Genomic DNA, 25074 nt, shown 5'->3' on the forward strand with positions numbered 1-25074 from the left:
CTTTCTCTTGCTTAGCATGGCCTATGCTTTATGATTCTCCAATTACTGATTATTGGTGAAGGTGCACACCTATCTTCGTATGTTGCTTGTAAACCATGTATTTTTCTTTTTTTTTGTTGTTTGTTTCCCCTGCCCTTTTGTTAACCCCTTCCTCTTGAAACTGAATAAATACTTAATAAATAAAAAAAGAAAATAGAACACATTCCAATGTGACTAAATTTGCCTACCTAGGTTTCTTGACCACAACCATCCACATTGAAGTCCAGGGCTTAGAACTGGGACAAAGCAAGGTGCAGTGTATGTTATTTGCATACTCGTCATTATCCTGTGCTCTGTAAGTTAATGTAAATCCCCTGTAAACAGAGAAGAAAGGAGGTTCCCAGCGGTGACAACCATAAGCTCTGTTTTGTACTGAACTGTTCATATAACTTTACTTTCCCTTTCAAATAATTTTGTATGGTCAAGTGAGAAAGAACTATTATAAAAAAAAAAAACCTATTCCAGTTATATACCTCTAACTACAAGTCATTGGTGATAATAATGCAGCACAATCATCTACAAAGAATAGAAAAGTTTAAATACAAATACATAAATACCCATGCTGTAGCTCTAGCTGGTATTATTAGATTTTCTACAAAACAACTGTGACGTAGAACACACATTTTCCCCATTTGAGACAGTCTCTAATTTGGCCACAAGAGGGCTCCAATCTGCAAGTAACTAAATGATCAGGGTAACCAAATGCTATAGGGCTCATTTGCAAACTGCAAGTGTAGATGTGCTTGTGCAGTAAGTTGCACAAAAAATCCCATTCATTAAAGGTACTGCTGGAGTGGTGCACTTGCACTAGAAAGAAACAAACAGGGAGCTTGTAAAAAGAACACTGGCCTGAGGGCTCAGGTAAAAAATCATAATTACTAGGGAGTGTTTTTAACACCCCCAGTGATTATACATTTTTTTTTCTCAGTTAAGAAAATTGCTTTGCAGAATAAACCAGGAGGATTTCAAGGTACTGCTCACAAGATCTTGCAAAAGGGTTGGAGAACAAAAAGAAATAAGATTGTGGGAAAGAAGTAGCAATTCTCCTATATTGTCTGCAGATAACCCAGGATGTCAGATAAGACTCTTTATAGGGTCACTAACAGCAAGAAAGGGAAATTTGCATGCATGTAAATAAAATATACTGTTGTCCTGCTCTACAATACAGTTCATATAAATAAGCGACTATATAGCCATTGGTGGTGCCAAACACATTACATTAGGGCTCCATAAAGAAATGTTTTATTATGGAAGTTTAAATAAAAGGGTTTAATGCCATTCAAGAAATCAGAATATTGTTTTTTCCAAGAATAAAAACAGAAGAGCAGTAGGTAACTGTACTAACATGTTATACCCAATTAAAGGGGCAGTATAAACCCCTTTTGAGCTCAATGAACAGGGGTTGTGCTGAGCATACTTTTTGCCTATTGTTAAGTAAGAAGTATCTATGGTTTCTGTTATTTCTCATACAAAACAAGAACATTAAGCATTTTGGTACTTCCTCTCACTTCTGGTCCCAAAGAGCTTTAAAGGAGCTGAAAAAACTAATTACCAGTTCAATAAAAAGCCCCTGATAATTGGCTGCTCAAAGCCTGCTGCTTAGATAAGGGAGAGGTTTGTTTGTTTAAAGGTAGACAGGGAGCTTTGAACAAATTAGTGCTTTATAATAGAAAAAAATAGGAAAATAGAGATTTTTTTTCAAGTTATAAGACCAGGCAGAATACTGTCACTATACTGCCCCTTTAACAAGCCTTCTCAGGAGATGCAGCATAAAGTGATATGAGCAGAGGGCATTACAGTGTGAGGGACTGAGCAGGATATAGCAGCACAAAAAAACAAAAAACACCACATTTTAAAAGCCCAGAAAGATAACATTTAAATCAGTAAAGAGTAGAGGTAAAGTGCAGAATATATTTAGAAGCACTAAGTGATTGATTGTATGAAGGCTGTGGAGAGCTCTAAATGGATGAACAGGATTAGGATTTTGCCAAGAGTCACTGACCACTTTAGAAAGAACAGTTTCTGTTGTGTGTTTTGGTAAAAAAGGTGTAATGTCTGCAAAGGAGGTGCTTTTAAACTTAATATGAACCATTGTTGTTTGTGGTTTCTATCAGACATTGGGAATTTTGATAACTAAAGCAATCACAAGCTTTAAACAAGTTTAAAGCTCTTGTCTTCAGAGTTGCCATCAGACATTCAGTCACTTGGGCTCCCTACAAGAAGCTGTGTTGGACACTAATGCTGACTAATATGATGTTTTAGGGTCCCACAAGTCACAGCCAGAATACCCCCTGATGACTTCTCTATGCATAGAGTTTTAAGGCGAGGCAGAAGTTTTAGATGTGGTCTAGAGCTGTATATGCATGCCATCATTCCCGCTGAAGAGAACTGTATATTTTCCCCTCTTTATTCTATCAGGCCTGTGTCAGGCCCATTCTTACAAAGGCTACACTGGACCATCCTCTTTATCGATTGCTCTGTCTCTCTCTTACTGCTAACCTTTAAACTTCTAGAATACCAAGGCCAAAGGACACTACTCTATTGTCATTCTCCTGGACTTATCTTTTACTTTTTATATTGTTAAACAAAGATTTATGGGTAAACTTAAAATTGGGACCTTTGCTGCCCCTCTATTATAAAAGGGGAAAGGGTCAGTCATCCCACACTCGGAACCCTGGTGAAATCGAAACATTATGCCACTTGTAATATGGAAAATGTGGTCTATTTACTTAAATGCCCCTGTGGTAAGTTACGTTGGCCAGACAGCAAGGGCAATAAAACACCAGATCAAACACGGGGGGGGGGGGTTTACATATGTAATTTTAAATAGGGCACTCCAACAGACACGTCTGTGTCAAGACATTTTAAGGAAGCCAGCCATAACCAGCCACATTTAAAATGGTTGGTTCTTGAGGTAGTGAATCCCTCATCAAGAGGAGGTGATCCAAAAGCACAATTACTTTACCTTGTGGATAAAAATGTTGGACACAGTTGCATACAGTTATATAAAAATATATTTTTTTTTTTAACATGTGCCTGAAAGAATATACCTGAAGTACAGCTAATGGTAAGAGTATTGGGGTATTTATGTATTTATTTCCTTACATTGAAATATCGTTCTCCTTATTTCAGTTTTTGGTATTTTCAAGTGGCATCAGAGGTAATTGGCAGTACCTTTATTGTGACTCTGGACTTTTTTTTTTTTTTTTAAAAAAGTCTTTAGTTCTTTTAAAGGACTTTAAGGACATTTACTGGCACCTGGCTACTTAGATATCACATGTTCCTGGGTCACACCTCCTTCATGAGGTCACCAATTGTTTCAGTACCTTGTATGTATTAATGTATGTTGTGCACAGTAGATGGTTAACACTTGATAAAGGGCCTTAGTGCTTGAAACATGTGTGAGTATTACCCACCAACTATGACTAAGCTGTACAGGGCAGGGACTGTTACTATGGTCTCTTACCACATGGTATGTCTGTTTTATTTACTGTATTATAACACTTGTCCACCTTGTGTGTACTTTTGTACATTGTAAGATTGTGCAGTGTTGTGCATCTTTGTAGCACTTTATAAAAAGATAAATACTTAAGCGGTTATTAAAATTACTAGTTTGAGGTTGCTGGACTTATTGCTCTTGGGGCAACAGCAAATATTTAACAGAAAGAAAAACAAATTGTTAAAAACTACGTTGAGACACCAGTTGCTTCTGATTAACTTCAGTGGGTTGCCAATCTACATTTTTGATTAACAGTAGTAACTATTCCTAAGGAATGCACTTGCAACTTGGGGTTGCCTAAGCAGCCACAGGAACAGCTGTTCCTGTGGCTGCCAAGGCAACCCTAACTGGCAAGTGCGTTCCTTGGGCCTATTACCTTAAAACCCAAACAGGCACAGTGTAGAAGGGACAAAATTGCAGCATAAAGGATGCACTCACTGGTCTGAATGATATGGACTAGAGCTGGGTTTCCAGGGGTGAAAAGTTTGCTGCTTCTAGTAGCCCAAGGTAAAGACTTGAACCTTTCTAGGAGCCCCAGTTAAATGCTTGAGCCCACACAAATCTAAAAAAAAAAACAAAAACAAACAACTCTCTATACATTGCTGTAAAGATTTAATATACAGTAATTACTGCCATGTGTTCAACAATGTGGCTGCCCTGCTCATTTATGAGCAGCCAGACTAGTTAGAGCTGCAAACACGTCATCCAGATATTTGAGCACAACTCTTCACAACATAAAAAAAAAAAAAACAAAACCATCCCTGACTGTCAGTGAGTTTTGACAGCTGTTTTCCCCCGATTGCAGAGAGAAGCAAGGCACAGCATTTGCAGTTAAGCCTTCTACTGGGCTCACAGTCAAGGTTCACCCCCTTGGTAAACTCTTTAGTTTCAGATTAACCAGGCAAATTGGCAAAATCCTGCTAAGTTTCCATCAGGTTATATAAAACATTCATTTCCATCAGCTCTTAATTTTGCCAAAATATATGGTTATATAGCCTTAAAGACATGCCCTCACTTACTTGCAGCTTGATTCTAATTAGACTAGAGGACATAAGTCTATTTATAATTATGCCATTCTGTAGACTGATGGCAAATAACTTTATATTTGCATCAAATGTCTTAGAACATTAAAACAGGTTTCAAGCATTTGAGAAAAATCACTAGAGATTAGGAATTACTTGTGCTATAACCCAAGTCTGAACATACTAAAATAGTTTAACTGGAAGAATGGTTCAACACAAAGTTTGTATTTATATAATTTTTTTTATCCATTATCACATTCTCATAAGATCAGCAAGAGAAAATTCACTCTACAGGCAAAATACATCTCTCATAATACTGAAATATCAAGCAGAATGCAAATGGAACACAAAAAAATTGCACAATTGTTCATGAAGTACAGCAGACAAACCATACAGAATCTTCAAGCTTTTTAACATAATATTAACTTAATATATTCTTTAATAATTATCACACAAGAAAAACAAATGCATAAATATCTCCTTATTAACATGTTACAAAAATACTGGTACTTTTGCTCAGTTTCCCATTAAGGTTGCATTACACTTGGCAAGAACAAAAACTCTCCAATGAAAATGGACAGAACTCTGACATTGAACAGTAAATAGTGGGTGGGGAACAGCGAAATTTAACAGTATGTAGAATGGGAAGTACCAAGCTTTTACAGATCAAAAGGTTACCCTGAAATTTAACTATAATCTTATGTAATGTTTACATCAAGCAGACAGTTAATTCATGCTAGAAAACATGCAAACCCTCCCAATCCCACCAATAAGCGGTACATTTTACACTGTAACAGCCATGCTCAAGTTAACCTATGCAGTCTTTTCTTGGATGTAGCTGAAACAGCCCAGTGAATTGATGGTGGAAAGTAAGGAGTTGACTAAAAGGTCTTAATGCTGGATGACTGGTCCTGGTCCATGGGTTAGATATTCTACTAGAACTAATTTATTGCTTGGCACATCAATTCATGGAGAGCACAAAATGAAATCCTCAAAATGGTATGAAGGAACCTGCAAAAAATGTTTGAAGGGAGGAAAACAGCATTAGATTAAAGATGTACAAATTTCATACTATGGATTGTCACTGCACAAATCAACAGGTAGTTATCCTAGTAATGATTAGGGGTACAGCCTGCAGTTCCCAGTCCTGCCTAGATGCAAAGCTATTTGTAAATGTTTAAAATTCTCCTAAAAACATTCTTGCCAATTTTCTCTAACAAGGGACCTTTCCACTTAAATGCTAAGTGGTTTACTATATACACCAATGGGCCGAGATCTACCTTGGTCATACTAAGTAGCTACTGCTGGGGTGGGGGGCTGGCAGCCTGTCATAACACCACTGCATTAAATGCTTAATTTTAAAGACCTTAAAGTGGTTATAACAATGATGTTAGGATCCCTTTGGTGTGTGTTTGATGCACACTCGAGATGCAGGTTTGAGCACACCTAAACCATCACCACTATTCAAGCCATATGCATCTGGAAAATGCTACTCATGCGATTTAAGGAGGCCATACACGTAGCAATTTTTTAAATTGTCCGATATGGAGGTAGAAGCAATAGAAATGCTACCTCCTCCTGCCGATTCAGCCCTGAATGTCGATTTTGCTCAAAATCTTTTAACCTCGGCACGTCGACTGATATCCGCAGCCTTTTGCAATATCAGTTGCCTTGTTGAGCACCATACATGCACCGAATATCATATGAAACGAGGTTTCGTGCAATATCAGTGCATGTATGGTCAGCTTTAATCATATCCCACACTTCTTCCCCTAATCCACCTGTTAAGCTCAAATGCCTTCTTGGAAACAACTTTACATTTGTATAGCATATATATTGTACTATTTGTAGGCCAAAAAGCAGGTATTTGTTTTTGTACAGACTAGATGTTTTACTTTATGATGTTCTCTCATTTAATGCTAGTTTTGTTTAGAACCTTAGGTCCATGGCACTCCAGCAGAGAACTGCCAGTCACTAATTGAACTGCTTACTGTGTCTCTCCTCAGAATTGTTCTGGCATAATTTGGATTAGATCCATTACTGGGTGAGGCCACACTTTTGGGAATCCCAAATCAGGACCTTCTCAAACAGATTGGGAGGCATGCATACTACAAAAATTCTGAAATTTATACAAAAACTACCAGAAATGTCTAAATGGTAAACTGGAGGGCTAAGAACAGGTTTTAATTGCAGTGTGTTTTTTTCAATAATGCTTATTTTCAAAAATAAACAGATTACAGGAGTCTGTATCATGTAATATGCATATGATCAATTATACAATATTATGAGAAGGAATAGTTAGGGAGACAAAAGAGGGATAAAAAGGAGTGGGAAAAAAGGGGAGGAGAGGTACCTCACCAGTACATTAAGATAGATTGTTTATAAAAATCTGACTAAAAAAAGCCAGACAGTGAAACCATGTAGTACTGTTAAGTGTTATAACTATTCTATTTGTGCATTTCTTCTATTTTTCTATACCAATCTGGCAATGTTGGACTTACGGTTCCATCTCTGCGGTATCAATATTTTAGCTGCATTCAACAAGTGCGGTTCTAGTGACTTTCTAGTGAAAGTAGAAAGTGGTATTTCCATATGGAATAGCAGAACATATTCTGGGTCATTAGGTATTTCAAGGTTTATGATATGGTATATATTGCATGTCCAACATTCTCCAAAAGGTTGAATAAGTGGACATGTCCAAAATACATGTAGCAAAGTGTGCTTTTTAATCATACTCTAGAATGCAGGCAATCTGTTAGAGGATATACAGGGGACTGATGCAGGATTAACAGAGGACTGGCTTAAAGACCAAAATATTTATCCTACAAATACCAAACACAAGCTTACAGGGTGAAGTAGAACAGAAGTTACTTGTTGAAATTTCCTTGCAAATAACCTAGTACAAGAATACATTTCTTACCAAAGAGCTCTAACAAAACTGGCGAGACTTCCATGCCTGCTGGGTTGCTTCAGATGGAGGATACCAACGCATCTGAAAGGCAAAGTCAGATGAGAATTTGAACCGTGTATGTTAATTCTGAGGACAGCTATCAAAATTAATTATCCCTGTTTTGCTCTTCGGTTCCTTGCAGATAAGGGTTTTGGGTTTACTCTATGGAGTATACTACAGTATACTTAATCTGTTAAGCAAATGTACATTACCACTGTGAACATCCAGCTGTTATGTCTTGGCTTAAAGTTTTTACATTGGCAGTATTTGTGAAATGCTTTCATAGAATGCTGCAGAATTTGATACACAAGTCTTAATTTCACCCCCTACTTAAAAGGTGTGCCCCCACAGCAGCAGCTTCTTATTCCACATAATGTTACAGCATGTGAAAAAATACAAAAGTTTTACTAGGATGGGCAAGGCAAAGCTAAGATTTTCATTGTTGTTGACATGTTTTCTAAATAAGCGTACAGTTTGCCAGACCCACAGTCCCAGGAGATCTTGGGAAGGGACACTAGCCAAAACGCAGACCCTGAACAGCAAAAGTGTAAGCAGCACAGGGATATTAAGTAGACCAAATGCTAATTTTCCCTTTTTGTTAGGACTACATAAATGTTCTGCTTTAAAATAAACCCCCATCACCAGAAAGACCTACTAAATAACTTGAGATATCACAGCTATATCCAATAGCCATTTTAAGACAGATGTTTTCTGTCCAGCATGTTTATAGCAGAGGGGGGAAGGGAGCAGATGATAACATTCCACTGCTTAAAAAAACCTAACTGTCAGGGTACACTATTATAGTATGCCATATCTTTAAAGTGCAATGGACACTAAAAATGATGAGGTAGGAAAACTTTGCTCTTTCAAAACAGAAAACACTGCAAAATGAGATATGGAAAACAATTATATTAAAAAGATGAAGTTTACCATTGTTTATAGACCACCTCATGAAAGCAGTTCTGTAGGACCACTGGCTCTGCACTTTGAATTAAATTTAAACTAATTTTATGGGTGACCCTAAGGTTTAAAGGACATGTAAAGCCTACATTTGCCTACAGTGTATATCAGTTGGGCACATCTCCCCGCCCAAATGACATAATTTGTACTGCATATATCCCCTCTTGCCAGCACCATCACATTTTCCAAAAGCCGTTTTCCAATCTGCAAACAGCATACACACAGACCCTTATTCAGCATACTTTTTAAAAATACAGGCTCACACAGGCACAACTTGATAAGAGTTCGGCTGAGCTAAGGAGAGTTGGTTGGGAGAAAAAAATTGAAGCAGACACCTAGAGCTGAGTTTCTATGGGAACCAGCAATTTCATCTCTTTACTGGCTGCTAGACTGGAGGGTGTGTTTAGTAATGTGGAACAACTGAGCATGCCCACAAGCTAGAAATCAAAGCAAATTCCTGAGGGGGGGGGCTGAGTGGGTTACAGAAGGAGAAGGAAATCTAAGTGATTAAGGAGATGTTGCAGCCTTACTATTAACCTCAGGACAACCAGGGTGGCAGGTACTGAAAGATTTCAAAGAGGCTGTTCAGATTAAATTTTGTGTGGAGTTTACATGTTTACATCAACTAAGGGTTAAATGTTCATATAAAAGTCATTATACCTAAATATTAGAAAGTACATTTTAGAAGGGGTACACAGTTCTTATTTCTTCTGTGCACAAGATCTCATGCACACCTTATAGGTACAGACAGACCAGGCAGTTTCTCTGCAGGCCAAGAAACTGTCTAACCACTCACCTTTGCTCTGTATGGTTTCTGCACCTGTCAGCATAGTGTAGGCCTGGGTGCAGACACAGAAAAGTGGATTTCAACTTGAAAATGCATTCTTTATTGTCAGCCTGGTCTGACTGCAGTTATAAATCCTCAACATGCAGAGAAGTGGGAGGGCCAGAATAAGCACAAAATGGTGTGCTCATTTACATTGTGCAGTTGCCACAATTTGCTACATCACATGCCTCAAATAAGTGGGAATGAACAGATTAGAGAGTACTCTAGAAGCTAAGGAACTAAGCTTTACTCTTATACAGCAGGTCTGCCCATCTATCTTCAGATGCTATGAAATGCACATTAGAAAAGGAACTATGAAGTGTTAATATACACTTCCCACAATGGAAACAAATTGTAACCAATGTAATTTAAGAAAAGCCATTTTTCACAACCCTATTGCCTGTCTTGGTATAGTGAGATACTAAGCTGCAATAGCCAGCCATTTGGAACGATGCCTGATTTTTTACAATAGCCTGCTTGCAAACGTGGACCCTAAGTACTCACTCTAGTGTGCCTCTACCACAGTCGGGCGCTAAGCAGTCACATAACCCCTTGCCAAGGGTTTAAACAAACATCAGTGAAATCAAACTGCAGCACATTCTTGCTGCAAAAGGCGATTTTATTTTCAGGTCAGATTGGATGCAACATTTGTTTCACCTGCATTTAACACTTACATGCACCTGTTTGTAAAGCCCCATAAAAATTGGGCATGTTCTTTCTGCACTCACCTGTGGTGGACCTCAGGAGAATGCCACTACACTCCTTGGTATGAGCCCGAAAGGTGGCCATACACAGCATATTTAAGCTTCCAATTTTGGCCCTTCAGATAAGATTCTGTAGCTTATCTGCTCCTCTGGAGCACTGATTGCTTGTATTCCCATCAGTGTAAACGGCCAGCTTAATTTTACAGGAGATGGAGGTTAAATAAGGGCTACTTCAGGTTATATTTTTTTCCTTGGGAAATGTCTAGGGTCACAAGGTAATTGTAATGTTTAACCACACAGCATTATCAAGGTTAGTCATTTACTTGAATGGCAATAGCTTACAGTAGTATAAGATCCAGGGGCAAACAGGGGCATGGTAAGCATTAAACATTTTAAATGTATACATTATAACCTAATCAGACCTTTACCTTTGAGTGCAGAGATGAAACTTAAAAGAGCACCTAAACGCTACAATGTGCTGGCTCATTAGTTTTACCGTAAAAAGACATTTTAACTTAAGGTGGCTATACATGGGAAGATTTCAGCTGCTGATTTAAGTTCTTAAGACTGACTCAATGTGATCTTTCGGCCCTAGGGCCAAACAATTGCATTAGCATGATTTCGGGCATACCAGAGGGAAAGATGTGCTTTTTTGGAGACCACGTCATATGATCAAATCTTACCATGTATAGCCACCTTACAGTTACAAACTGGATTGACAAAATTATGCATGCCGTCCCCACCCCACTACTGGCAACATGTTTAATGTTAAAATGAAGAGCAATTCTACTGCTGCCTAAGTGAAAATGGTTGTTTGGAAGGGCAATAAACATTTCAAAGCACTAATCTGTACATTTACTTAGTCTTTCTCCTGTGGAAGGAAAAATTATGCATTTTATAATGAATCTAAGCTTTGGTCTTATAGTGCATTTCCATTTACCTGGGCATGAAGTGCAGCAGCGGCAGCAGCAGCAGCAGGGTATGTGAAAGCAGCATGTGGAATGGCTGGAGCAAGTTCTGCAGTATACAGTGGGTAGGGAGCCCAAGCCTCTGGTGATGCTGGGATTAGTGCAGCCCCAGTTAAGTCATCTATAAGCAAAAAGCATTCATTTAATGCCAATCAATAGCTAGTAGAATAGGTTACAATACTTTGAAATTTCTGTAGGAGATTAGGGCATATTCGGCATATTCAGCATACAGGCACACCTTACAATATGTACTGCCATAAAGCTTATGACTGGAGCTTACCATCTCTAGTCAACACTATATATGATTATATCTATTTTTACAATAATGAATTCAGCCAAGAGGATTCATAAAAAAAAAAGTCTACTAAGCAAACCAGCAAAATTGTATTCTACCACATAAGAAAAAAATGCATTTTTGACCACATGCCCACCAAACCGTTTGACAGTAAACAGTTGCTTAGGTTCTGCTCCAATATCTTGAACGACCCATAGAAGCATTGTTGTGAGCAACTACTACAGACTTCCATTGAGAAATGCAAAGGACTCACATGGATCTCGTGCAATGAAGTGTGCTCCAAGTGCAGGGTGGAGGTTTGTGGGGTTTGGTGTAGCCATTAATTTGTTCTTTGCCATCTTTGTGTTAGCCTTGGCAAACTCTAGCCGTAATGTCTGTGGGTTTTCTGGGTCAAAACGGATGCCCTATATAAAAATGAATAAAAAACACCCCTTTGTTAATACTTGCACATATACTAGACTGTAGAAGAAATACATATGTTGCAATAGACAAGTTCTACCAGCCGAGTGAGTGAGTAGGATAGCAGTTTGGTTTGTAAGCTTGACTGGTGTGAAGGAAGCATAGAGAGGTACAGACTTAATTTGTGATGCTCTACTGCTGATCTAAAAAGAACACTTCCAATAGGTTATTAGCATTGGGGTGCATATATATCTCACACCAGATTTTACTATTCCAGTAGTCTGAAGAAGTAACCATTTATCACTTGCATATTCAGACTAATTTACTCAACTGGTGAACAACCTCTCTGCTTTAATAAGGTAGGTCAGTGCTGGCTGGTACATTACATAGCTTTAAGGAGCTGGATGGATTCTTAGCAAGTGGGGGAATACAGGGTTATGGGAGATAGCTCTCAGTACAAGTGAGGGAATACAGGGTTATGGGAGATAGCTCTTAGTACAAGTTAATCCAGGGACTGCCATCTTAGAGTCAGAAAGGATTTTTCCCCCTCTGCAGCAAATTTGAGAGGCTTCAGATGGGTTTTTTTGCCTTCCTCTGGATCAACTAGAAGTTAGGCATTATGGTTGAATGTGATGGACGTATGTCTTTTTTCAACCTAACTTACCATGTTAACATGTTGGTCACCTTAACTTTGATATAGGAATCTGAGAATTTGCATTTGTTTATCTTCTGGGGATTTTAAGATGTAGCTTTTTGTTCAGCAGCTCATTTTAGAATTTCAGCAGCTATTTGGCTGCTATGCTCCAATGTACATTTGCACCCACTGGCATGAATAGTGTGACTAATAGGAAGTTAAGTAATAAAAGCAGCAGCAACATAAAAAGTGTATCCTCTAAGAGCAGTAGGCTTTTGGCTGCAGTGGTCAGTGACCCTCATTTAAGAGCGGGAAAGCTGCACAATTAATTTAGAAGCTACAAAAAAAAAATTTTTAGACAATCGAAAAGTTGCTGGGATTAGGCCATTTCAAGGTGAGCTACCCATTGCAATTTAATACTGTTCGGTGACTAATACTAAAGATCAAAAGTTCCTACTTACATTTAAGGCGTTCTTTGCAGCTTCAGCTCCAGCCCTATTGTCAAATGTGACAAAGCCAACAGGCTAAAGGAAAGAAAAGAATGGTTAGAAAATAGTCACTTTCCCAGCATAGTTACATTCTAGAAGGAATTTGTACCTGTTTTGAGGTAAGCTTGATGAGTGATCCTTCATAACCCTATAAAAAAAGTAGAAGTACACTTTTAAAGATGCATACAAGGTTGAATAGATTATGTGGTGTTATTACAGCACTGAGGGAGGTGGGTGTGCTGGGCACTAGGTAAGGGCAGGTCAGTATGACCAGGGACAGCAGTGACAAGCTGCAGATTGGGTGTAACTGCACCCTCTGCAATGGGGTGGTGCTGTGGTTCCCATTAGCAGAACTGAAGTGATTACCATACTACCCAGCAGTGCCTAAGGCTGTGCTCTGTCAGTGTGGAAAGATGTGATTATGCTGTGCAATTTAAGGATGGGATTTAGGAGAAAATGAGATGGATATACATTCTTTAAAATGCCAGATCGTACAGACCCTTGTGCATTGATCAGCTTTAAGAAAGGTGTCCATTGCATAACAGAAAAAAAGCAGCAAGGAAATTGAACATTTTAAAGTGTAGAATCCAAATCAATTTAGCCCATCTGTCTGATTATGTAATGTGGCAGAATGGTGGAATCTAAAATTGTACCTTTCACTGCAGTTTGACCCCCAGCTCAGGCAAAGGAAGGGAAGAGAAAAATAAACCAGTTACCTGCTTTTGAACTAAGGGTTCCTGAACCAATCAAATGTTGCAGCCCCATCCCTATATCATCTTTCCCTTGAACCCAAAGCATAAGGCAGAAAGTGACAGGATTCTGTTATTAGAACCACAATGTTTTCACTATTTTAACAGTTTTACCAGTTTTAGGTTACTTGCCACTATCCAGGGGAAGGAAAAATTCATATGTGCAGGAAGTCAGCACCTATAATACTAGAGATTGGGCCACACTTGAACTTATGTCGAGGAACATATTTTAAATGCTTCATAGGCAGCTAAAAAGGTAAGTCTTTAAGCAAAATATTAGCCAAAACGTTCTGCAATATCCTGGTTTTAAAACAATGTGAATTTAAAATTTTCCAAAATATCAAAGACAAGTCATATAGTTCTAAAAGGTTTTACTTAAAGTTTGACAAAAAAACAAACCAAACAAAAAAACACTAGTGGTGGCCAAACAGCTGGTGGATAATGACCAAAAAGTCAAACCATCACTTCCTGCACATGGCCATATTTTGGTTTATAAATATACATGCAGAGTCAAGCCATTAAAATATGGAGATAGCTTTTTTTAAAGCATGACTTTCAAAGAATGGATATATTGTATATCAGAATCGATTGTTCTGCAGAGAAGTTCATTTAATGCTATATGATCAAAATGTTATATTTATCAGTACTGGCTACAGCTTTGTAATACAGACTGGAAACATTTGCAGATAAGATCTATATCACAAATAAATCCTATTAATGCAAGTGCAAGGTACATTATTCCATAAGTGAAAAGATTTCTAGTTAAAAGCTTACCTTAAATGGTCGAAAAAGCAAATAAAGTTCCCTGGGTTTGATGTCAATAGGTAGCCCACTAACAAATAGAGTTCGTACCTGCAAGTGGAAGGGAACAATTTTCACAAGATTATAAAGCCACCAAGGCATTTGTTGCAGTTTAATTTACAGATTTAGCGATATAGAAGAAACCTCACATGAATAGCCCAAAAGCAATCAAAACATTTGATAGGCTACCAGCACCTAGAGAAGGCAGAGAGAACTATTCTGATACAAGTTCAAGTATTAGATATTTAAGTATTTGTATAAAGCTAGCAAAAAAAAAAAAAAAAATCTTGCAAGATTAATTTAATGTGAAAAAAGTGCAAACTACTGCACCATTTTTGAGATATCTTTAAGTGATTAAGTTGTTTATGCCCTTATGCAACAAGAGAAAGGGCTGGCCTGCATGTCCAGAAATATATTTGGTCTGCAGCTACTATCAAACTTCAAATTGTAAGCATAAAGATGTATAAAGTCTAGTGTCACTTATTTTAAAGTTATGTTTTAAAATAAAACTTTACATAAATAAGCTCAAAACACATTTAATTTAGAAATACATTTACATAAGTTTGTCAAAGCATGGTCTTGTTAGTTTTAGTCTATTCAGTTATACCTCAGAATATACATTTGGATTAAAACAAATCTATTAGAAGATGAAGACCTGTGTTGCTAGGCTGCCCTGGGGAAGTTGTGGCCACAAAGCAATTGTGCATATATAAGAGCTTAACCCACTTTTCAGAGCTATTACATCCTCTGGTGGAAACTAGTGTGCCTTCTCTACTTGGATTTGACAGAACTGGTAAATATTTTAGTGTTTTCAGGAGCATTTGGCCCTGACGCAGAATGTTTTGTTCTCATTGAGACAGAAAACATCCCTAGTGGTTTAAGAAGTGAGCTGCTAACAAGTGCAGAAGTAACAGCATGTGACAGGTGTTAGGCAGGAGGGGTGGACAGTAACGATTAGGGGAAAGTGGTTAAGATGCATAGAAAACAGCCCATGACTACATTCTCAGGCACACCTCATACTTTAAGACAAAGCTAATCCTTCAAGACCACTACCAGATGTTGGCAAATCCACCATCTATGCATAGATCTTTGAGTTTGTGGGATGGCGAACCTGGTTAAATTGGTGTAATGCAGAAAATAGCACTCTGCACTGGGACTCAGCTAGAGGCTGCCTTGCATTAAGGGGGTGTTTTATCAATGTTAGAGTTATGATTTCTTTCCACAACTCAAGTTATCGCTAAAACATGCACAATCATGTTTCAAAAAATTTGATATGTAAACTTCTGCATGAACTTGCAAGCTTTTAAATGTCAAAGTCAATGGCACTGTAAAGCCATATTTTCAATTTAAAATTTTAATATTTTTTTTAATTTTTAAACTGAAATTTAACATGTTTTAAGCTTTTTATTGGAATGAGTTTTCCTTAATAAATAAGCAAGCATTCAAGATACAAATTTGAATTGGCAAAAAAAAAACCTTTAAACTCTGAAATCTATCTTGGAACCACACACTTCTGGGCTTATCCAGTTTAGTCTTAAATACTATCGGCACCAGATGCACTCAAAATGCTACACATGAAACTGGATATCAGTTGGAAGCTACCTAGAAAGATGACCTATACCTGATACCAGGCAAGGGACATATGGGCACAAAAAACAAAACAAAAACACAAAAGTGTATACATTGAGAGAATGTTTTTGAAGCATTCTAACCAAAACTTGGTAAGCATGAATGAAAAGGGTTTGCAAGCAGTAAACTGTATATCAGATATGCTACCAGAGCAGCCAGAAGGGAGAGAGTACCAGAGAGTAGATATTTACATTTTTTGTAAGGGCATACATCATATTAATACAAAAATATTGTAAAGGTCTACTCCGGTATACAACAGTTATATGTCCCCTCTGAAAGGAGGCTTTGGCTAAGACAAAGATTATGTTCTAGTTTTAACTATAATGTTGAAACAAAATTTTACAATATGGCATTTCAATGGCAAAAAAGCAACCCCGTGTATTAGCTGGCTAGGACAGTGACTTGAATCTGATCTGTCTACTCACAAACTGAACAGTTACGCCCCATGTGGCCCCTCTAAAGTCACTTAGAGGTGAAAGAGCTGAAAGCAGGATGCGGTGTTGTCCTTATGGTTAGACATCTGCTCACTACAGCCTTTTAGATTATATGTAATTGGTTAGGCAAAAATGTAATCTTATTTTACAGTTTAATTTTTACACCCATTTATAATGCTCACAAGCAAGGCTGTACTAATGGAGACAGCAGACCCAGCAGCGGCCAATATCAGAATACAGGTGTCAACCCTGGAGTTCTTTTCCCATGTACTCATTGGGCACTGAGCAGAAGTCAGTATTGATGGATTCGTGGAGGGGGTGAATGACATTATGCACAAAGTGCCAAATAACATCACCAACACTAACTGCACATGCGCAGTTCACAACTGAGAGCCTTTAGATCTCAATCTCATAGTAAGACTGGGAGGGCTGACCCCTCTACACAATATCAATGCATTTGGAACACATCTATGGCATCAAAGTCCAAAATATTTTGCCATATAGGGCCAGTAGGGCACAGTTTCTGCTATGACAAATGAAAACATCAACATTAAAATGGGGAAGGTTAAGCCCTAATGATAGAACACTTGGTGCCATAAAAAAAAAAAAAAAAAAAACTACTGTGCCGTCTCCATTCTACTTAGTCTTAACTTAATCTTAGAAGAAACAGTTTGCAGTGCAGTACCAGCAAGCCATACTTCATGTATATGGAATTATGATTTAAGCTGACATTATAGAATGCTGTGATGCACAAAAAGTGGACTTTTATTAACATGAGAAATTAAACCTTTACATCATAACACTATCTTTGGATGCTATTTTGCCATAAAAGTATTTGCCTGATTTTTATATTACCTGCCTGCATACCTCCCAATATTTGAAAAAAATGTAAAGAGGGACTGAAAAATACTGTGCGCAGCGAGTAAAGAATTTTTACCCATGCCTATTTTTGCAACCACACCCCCTGAATATCACTCCCATTTTACTAAATTTGGCAGGTTATTTTATGTTTAAATACAAGTCTCTGCCCCCACCCCCAAGAGACCGGTTTTGCTTATTCGTTACAATTGTATCTAAGTGCAGGTGTAGCATGTTAAGATTTCTGGGCTGTCTGCCAAAAGCTACTTTTTAATTAAGTTTGAGAAACATTGATCTCCTGCACTAAATGCTAAAATGCTGTTAAGGGACTTGTCCTTCTAAATCAGGACAGTTGGAAGGTATGTATCTGATCCCCATGATTCTCAGAGGGGGCTGCAATATTTGTGCAGCAGGAGTCCTTTAGCATAAGAAGCTGTAACTGACAGGCTGAGAAGGGACAGGTTAAGAAATACAACCAAAGTAGTTGTGCATGTAACATGCAAAGACTTATTACAGCTCAGTATACTCATACTTTAACCTTGTGCCACAGGATGCTTAAAAATAGGTGGAACATCTAGCCAAATATGGATTTGTACTAGTGTCTCGAGTAAATCACGTTATCCATGCCGCATGCTTCTCTTGGATCAGCTACCCAGTTTTGATTAAAAGCTAATCAAATGCAGCATGGCACTCCAATTCCAGGTTACATAAAACATCTGCAAAAACTTTTAAACACACCAGCATAGGAGTGTGTTCCAAAGGACAATGTTCACTTGGTCTCAACTTACTATAAATAAGGATGAGACAAATGCCTTTTATTCCTTTGCATGAAAAGTAAAGGGGACAGGAATACCTGTACTTTAAACACTAGCAGGAACTGGTGAGAAGAGATAAGACAAGGGTATATACACTTTTTGGAAGCAAGTGTCTATATAGGGGAAATGCCATAACACACTAGGACAACATACCAGTTTTTCTTTGTATACACATTGAAATAGTCACATTAGAAAAAAGGTCAGGTTTTTTTTCGACTAACAGACTAAATACAGCATTGTTAAAAGAAAAAAAATAAATGTAGGCTGAGAGAAGAGTAGAGCAAATGCTCCATGTGCCCTCAGCCTAAGGCTGATGCCACACGAGGCGGATTTTCAGCCTGTGAAAAAATACAGGCCAAGAATCAGCCCCTAAGATGGCAGTAGCCTTCTTTGCCTGCACCCGGAACCATTGTGTCTGCTTTGGTGCAGGCACATGTGGCGGATATTAACAAAAACTTGCATGCCTGGACCTGGGCCCAGACAACAGTTCTGGGTGCAGACAAAGTAGGATGCTGGTTCCAGCGTAGGGTCTGATTCTCATCCTGTTTTTTTCTGCAGGCCCAAAATTTAGCACTGTGTGGCATCAGCCTAAGGCTTCAAATCAAATTGTTTTTATCATGTGGTTGCACAGAACACAGGAAACATTCTCCTCAGTTATTAATTTTAAATCTATCTTAAGGTACCCCCAAGGGAAGAAAATTAATTACAAAGGGAGTAAAAGAAAAGCAGCCCCCTTGGGCAATTTAAATAGACTTGTAATGTTCACCTGCAATTGCTTACTTATTAAACTGGAAGCCCTACAGTGTCAAGTAAACATTTCTTACATTTAAACATGTTAAAGAAAAAAACCCATACCTACTTAAGTATTTGCAAAGTGTGATGAAAGCAGAATTTCATGTCTAGGTAATATGAAAGTAGTTAGAAAAGTTTGGGAGCACTTGCTAGTCACTATCAAAACTGTGCAACTTGTACCAAAAGCATTTCCGGACCAGATGTCAGTAAATATGTAAAAAGAAAACTGCACCAGGGAAACTTCATAAATAACTCTAAAAAGTCTGTCAATCTAAAGTCACAGGACATTTCATGGAGAGACTTAGTACCCAAGTCTAAAGGAAACCATATGTTTTGGCTACAAAATATGTATGGTCTCCTCTAAGACTTTACCCAGTCACTCTACTGTATTTTTAAATTCATGCAATAAAGATCTTTGATTTTGAGTTTTCCAGGTAGATTTTTTTTTTTTTTTTTTATATTTCTAGGCATTTTCTCTGCCACCACAAATGCTAGCAGAAAATACAGTTTTCCTGTATGCATAGTGGAAAGAACTGAGATTCAGCCCAAATGTACAGTGTGACAGGCAGGTTTTGGGCCAAAAATGCTGCCTGAAATCCAACCCATGATTGCAGTGATGGGTGAATCTCCTCATTCCTATCACTTAGCACCTGGGACATATCTGCCTATCAAGACCAAACTATTAAATACATGCTGCAGGTACCTACAAATCTTTTTGCAAAGAATAGCCATAAACTAGGCATAGAAAACACCAATTTTCATATTTAATTGAGAAAATATAGTTTCCAAGCCTTTCCTGTGGCTAATGGTTTGTATGGCTGAACACTTTCAGACCACAGGCTCATGCAAATGCAGGAGAACGCACTGCTGGGAAAAACATGAAGGACCACTCATGAGTACAAGCACTAAACTTCCCATGTATATCCTCCTTTAGACACAGGTTTCAGGGTTTTGCCCCTACCAGATGTTTGGCAATTATGTAAGATTTCAAAGTTGCAAGCTAGTCAGGGGTACCATTTACACGTACTCCTCTCCATGAACCACCCTTACACCAGCAGAGGAAACACCTGTGCCACAGCTGCACAAAATGGCAGATGAGCTTAAAGACTGGATTGGATGCTTGAGCCAATGTCATTTTGAGTCAACAACTGAGGCAAGGAAGATTACAATCCAGTGCAGCCGCTTTTTTTTTTTTTTTTTTTTTAAATGTCCCTACAGCATCTCAACATCTTTATATACCTCAATATATAAGGTTTAGTTCGAAGACCCAACATGCAAGCAAAATCCCATTTAACAGAAACCTATGAACAACCATGTCACAGGTTTTAAAAAGGTTAGAGACATGCCTACACAATTATAAAGAAACCTTTTAATATAGATGAAACCCACTGCAAATGTTTTATAATATAAATATTTTTGAATAAGCTATATAAATACTATTGTTATAAGAAGCAGTATCTGTCTGCCTTTCACATTTTCTGCCCTTGGAGGAATGGAGTTGGTTCTGAATTTTGAAAAATTGAGACATATTGGATACATGGAAAAACCCTATCTTAAAAGCAGTTATGAATATATTGTGCTGGTTTCACTTTGGGCTAAAAATTAACCCTACCTGTAAAAATGGCCCCTTTTATTGGAGCTCTATAGACCCAATCAGCTCTTGGTCCCAGTTTCAAATGAAGGGTGGGCATAGCCTAACAGTCCCTGCCAGAAGCACAGCAGGAGAGGGATAGCCAATCACAGCCTTGTACTCACACAAGCACAGACAGGCTTCAGTTCCCTATCAGGTCAGCCTATCCTACAGTGCCTGTACTGAGCTGGCGGCCCCCCTGCACATCCAGAGAACTCGGCCAACAGGAAGTTGAACAGATGTGTGGGACTGGTGTGGTTCAGTCAGATTTATTGAGAAATTCTACAAAAACCCCACCTTTAAGCACAATCCTTCTATAGGAGTATAATTCACTGGTACATTCTTAATTTTTTTATATGATATGTCTCCTTTAAGCAAAAACAGCGGATTAACAGCACTGATGCAGGTTCAGACAGGGCCAGCAGGGCACTGGGAAAAAAACCCAGTGGCCCTGCTGACCCAGACCCAATCCCCATGGTGCTTCCTTGCTGTGATCTCCTTCAACACTCAGTGTCGGACTGGCCCACAGGGATACCAGGAAAACTCCCAGTAGGCCCAGGTGTCAGTGGGCCCTCTTGATTCTAGCAATTTGGCCTAATTTATGGTCATTACCTATTTCTCCATGGGAACAAAGAGGTTAAATATAAATGAGAATTTTATAGTATGTAAAGATAAAAAAAACTAGGAAAATAGAGGCATGAGAAGTGAATGAAAAATAGTTTAGACAGTGGGCCCATGGTCTAAGATTATCTGGTGGGCCCCTGGCATCCCAGTCCGACACTGAACACACTGAAGTAAAAACGGCAGCAGGCTGCGCACGCAGCAGGAGCCTCTGCACCAATGTAGCATGGACAGTTGACTTTTGCGGTAAAAATATTAATGAAAGTAACCAAATTAATACTGCAAGTAGGCAATTTAGGGTTTACATTCAGTTTATTATTCTATGACCAGTCTAACAAACTGCTTATCAGTTACACTGTTAAGATGATCGTGCAAGCATTGAAAACCTTGAAAACCTTTTGGTTTGTCAGTGTAGCATGTAGGTCAGAACATGGTGCATTAGATAAGTGAAGAGGAGCTGCAGCAGCCATGTTCCAATTATCCCAGGTGTTTAGTAATTGTTCATTCAGGCAAACTAAGGTAGAATGCCTAACAAGACCCATACTATGTATGGGCACCTTTATTTGTCCTGAAATAAACAGCGCTTTATATGGATTTACAAGTTTCCATGGTGCCAAGTGTAAACACTATTATAAGAAAGTATTGTTAAAGCACAAACATTCTGCACAATTGTACAACAGAACGCTCATAAATGAAACATACAGATTACATACAAATATGGGCATCAGGTTGTTAAGAGGACCATGCTCATAAGGTAAAGTCACATTTAATTATCCTTACTATAGGGTAAGCTTGTAATCATTGAAGGGTTTTTCATCTTTTGGTTAACGTTTAGTATAAAATTCAGGTTTAATTTGCAGTTGGTCTTTTTTGATACAACTTACAGTTTTGATTTTAGCATTCAGCAGCTCTCCAGTTTGGAATCTCTGCATTTATCTGGTTCCTAGGCTCCAATTTACCCTAGCAACTGGTGACTTGAAAGAATTGGAATATGAATAGGGTAACTGAATAGAAAGATAAGTAATGAAAACACTGTAGCCCCACAAAGCAAAAGCTATGTGGTTGCAGGGTTAAATATATTTTTACACATGAGAACAAAAATGATTTCAACCACTTATTTATCCAATGAACAAAGTTTGTAGGTTTCACAAGAGTTGGCCTGACATATGGATTAGGTTGATGACCAATGTTGGTCGCGCTATGGAACCCTAACAGCCCTGTACTAGGAACGGAGTATTAGCCAGAATAAACACGTCAAGGGGCTGTTTGTGAGGGTTTTTCTTGAATTGCGGGTCTAAATGCCACTAATCAGTCGTGATTAACCACCCTGGAATTTTACCCCGGTAGTCAAACTGGCCATTTGCTTATATTATGAGCAGAAATGCGAACTTCGTGGAGGCGCCTGTGCCAAGGTATGTAGCCTTTGCTCCGAGCAGACTGCGCCGAGGTAAAACTGCGGGGAACGGTCGGCACGGCTGGTACTAAAACAACTCCGACACCTTTCATATCCTTAGCCTACAGATAACCTTTGAACTCGGGCCTCTGTTCCCTACAGTATCTGCTGCCAGTGTTTAAAACCCCCACCCCCAATATCTTCTGCTGGGCCATGCTTTAAAGGTCATATTAAACAGGACACCTAATTATCAGAAACCAAAAGATTCTTTTGATTCCGAAAGTATTTGTTGTGCTTGCAGGGAGCAAAGTATTAATTCCATTAAACAAAACCCCGATGACTATTCTCTTAGTAAAGTTTAATAAAGTTACCAGTACTATAACTATGGGGCCAGTGGGAATCTAACCCACCCCATAATTGCTATATACCATTCAAGACCCCACAGTTACAGGTAGGGGCGCAACATTGCGCAGTGGCAGGAGGCCCCAAATATCCACAATGTCTGAAAGCCAGAATGGGTGAATTAAAATGGACTCACATTTACCTTTTTGATACCAGTTACCCAGATATTTTCAGTTGCATGTTTCCATTTCCTTTAATAAAACGGACTCTAAAGTCTAGCGTTAAACTGTTAACATTAACAATTAGTTACATATTTGACTAGTTTACAGATTAAGCAACCGCTGAATAAGTTAACAATCTGCTAGTTGTGGGTCTGCAGAAGCCATAGCCTAGTGTTTGCTCCCAATTTCTATTAATATAATATATAACTGATCAAAATCCTGTTTTGCACTGCTTTACCCCCCAAAATAGCAAAATGCTTACTTTAAGCCAGTTGCTGGCAGTCAGATTCTTTTACAACGCTTGTCATGTGCCTGGTACCAAAACACAAACCTCAGAGCTTTAATCCCTGAGAATGGAGCATTTGAGAACTCATTGCGGCCTTGAGAAGAAAACATTTGGAAATGTAGGCACTGCGCCTTTAGTTGCTTTTGGGGTACAGGATTAACATATCAGAATTCTGTGTGCACAGATCTGTGTGTTTGTATACATGATTAAAAACTGCAGTAAATTTGTTTTTAAGGTGTTCATTGTAACCCATAGCTATGCACTAATCAGTCAGTTTAGGACTGAACATGCGCCTTTCCCAGCTTGGAAAAAGTAGTATGCACAGTTTTAAAATAACTTTGTCAAGTTGTGCAAGATTAGATGTGAATGCTGCTAGATGCGCTTGTATAAAGCCACCGTGAATGGAAACCTTCTAACCTCCCTTATAAGGAGTTTTCAGCAGGTTCAATCCTTTGTGTGCAATGTTACTTCAGGCATCTGTTTATATTAACTCAGCTTAAGGAATGTGTTGGATAAGACATTAACACTTCAGTACCTCACATGATATTAAAATATAAGAGGCATAGCCAAGGCTTAAGACGTTACCCTTATACATACACAAATATGTTACAAAATTATATATTTCTTTTAAATGCATTTGGACCGCTCACATCCTCAGCATTTGCAACCAAACCGTTACATTTTGCTTCTTTGTAGTTACTGCGACTTGATACAAAGTAACTAACTTCGACTAACCAATTAAAGCGTCAAAAGGTACAAATGTAACGCACTGGTTATTAAATAATCTGAATTAGAGCTCATTTACGTGATCGCTTTAGAGAGCCTGGAAGATCCCAGCGTGGGAGACCGGTCACTCATGGTTTGTTTCACGAGTGACAGCTGCGGAACTACTTTCAGAAAATGTAACATTAACAAAAAGCTAACTTAACCCTTTAGAAAGCAGAATACGTGAAGAAAAAAGTTCCAATAAGTAAACCCCTAGACCCCAGAATGCACGTAGCCCAAGGCAAGGTTATTATAGTGAGTAGAGTGGAACACCCACAGCATGCGTAGCGGTGCATGGAGGACACAGGTAGTACTAACAGGTGCGGACGCTAAACGGTCCTGCCAGCATCTATATGGCCCGGTTACTTTATATAACAAGGGGGTTTCATGTGCAGCTTGTTAGACGAGTTCATTCATGGGCCCAGCCATTAGTGACCCCGAGGTCCGAGCTGCTAAAGCTCAAGGTAAAAAGCCAAATCCCAAAATACGGGAAAAGTGTGAAGCTGTATGGGGAACTCACCTCTTCCTCTATATTATTATTATTGTGCTCACTCTCTGGCTTGAGGCTACTCATGGTGTACAAGCCAACAGCCGATTCCTCTGTGGGCTCCACGGTGGCGAGTTTGTGGGTGCCTGGGTGCCAGAGGATGCGTGCTCCTTCCCGCTCTGTGCTTCTATGGTGGCTGCGTGTATGGGACGTTAGTCGGCTGTTTGGAACCAACTCTTGTTCTCCTAGATGGAAGTGGTGTAGAGGTGCAGTGTGGGTGCGGAGAGTACGCTTGTGTGGTGTGTATGAGTGAGTGCTAAGGTGGGAAAGTGCAAAAGAGACAGGGGGCTTGAACGCGCTTTATACCACCCCCTTCCTGATGTCAAAGCGTAATTAAGAAAAGGGGAGGATTAGGAGAGGGCAGTGAGGAGTGGAGAGGCTTCCAGTTTGCTCATCAATTAAACTTA

General features: G+C 38.8%; 1 protein-coding gene across 2 annotated transcripts; it reads right to left on the reverse strand.

Annotated features, from left to right (window-relative positions):
- Positions 1 to 4778: 4778 nt before the first annotated feature.
- Positions 4779 to 25065, reverse strand: rbpms2 (RNA binding protein with multiple splicing 2). 2 transcript variants are annotated; one of them, XR_004222026.1, is made up of 9 exons: positions 24641 to 25065; positions 14308 to 14385; positions 13438 to 13461; positions 12894 to 12932; positions 12758 to 12820; positions 11517 to 11667; positions 10941 to 11089; positions 7481 to 7552; positions 4779 to 5571 (listed from the first exon to the last, which is right to left on the reverse strand). XR_004222026.1 is itself a non-coding variant. In XM_002938874.4 (8 exons), exons 1-7 carry the CDS (start codon positions 24692 to 24694, stop codon positions 7490 to 7492), a joined length of 597 nt encoding a protein of 198 aa, XP_002938920.1. In that variant the 5' UTR covers positions 24695 to 25064; the 3' UTR covers positions 4779 to 5571; positions 7481 to 7489. The 2 variants fall into 2 exon arrangements, 1 of the variants encoding a protein (XP_002938920.1); XM_002938874.4 differs by lacking the exon at positions 13438 to 13461 and having other exon boundaries at positions 24641 to 25064.
- Between the last annotated feature and the right edge of the window lie 9 nt (positions 25066 to 25074).

Source organism: Xenopus tropicalis, chromosome 3 (genome assembly GCF_000004195.4).
Source record: "Xenopus tropicalis strain Nigerian chromosome 3, UCB_Xtro_10.0, whole genome shotgun sequence".
Taxonomy (NCBI): Eukaryota; Metazoa; Chordata; class Amphibia; order Anura; family Pipidae; genus Xenopus; species Xenopus tropicalis.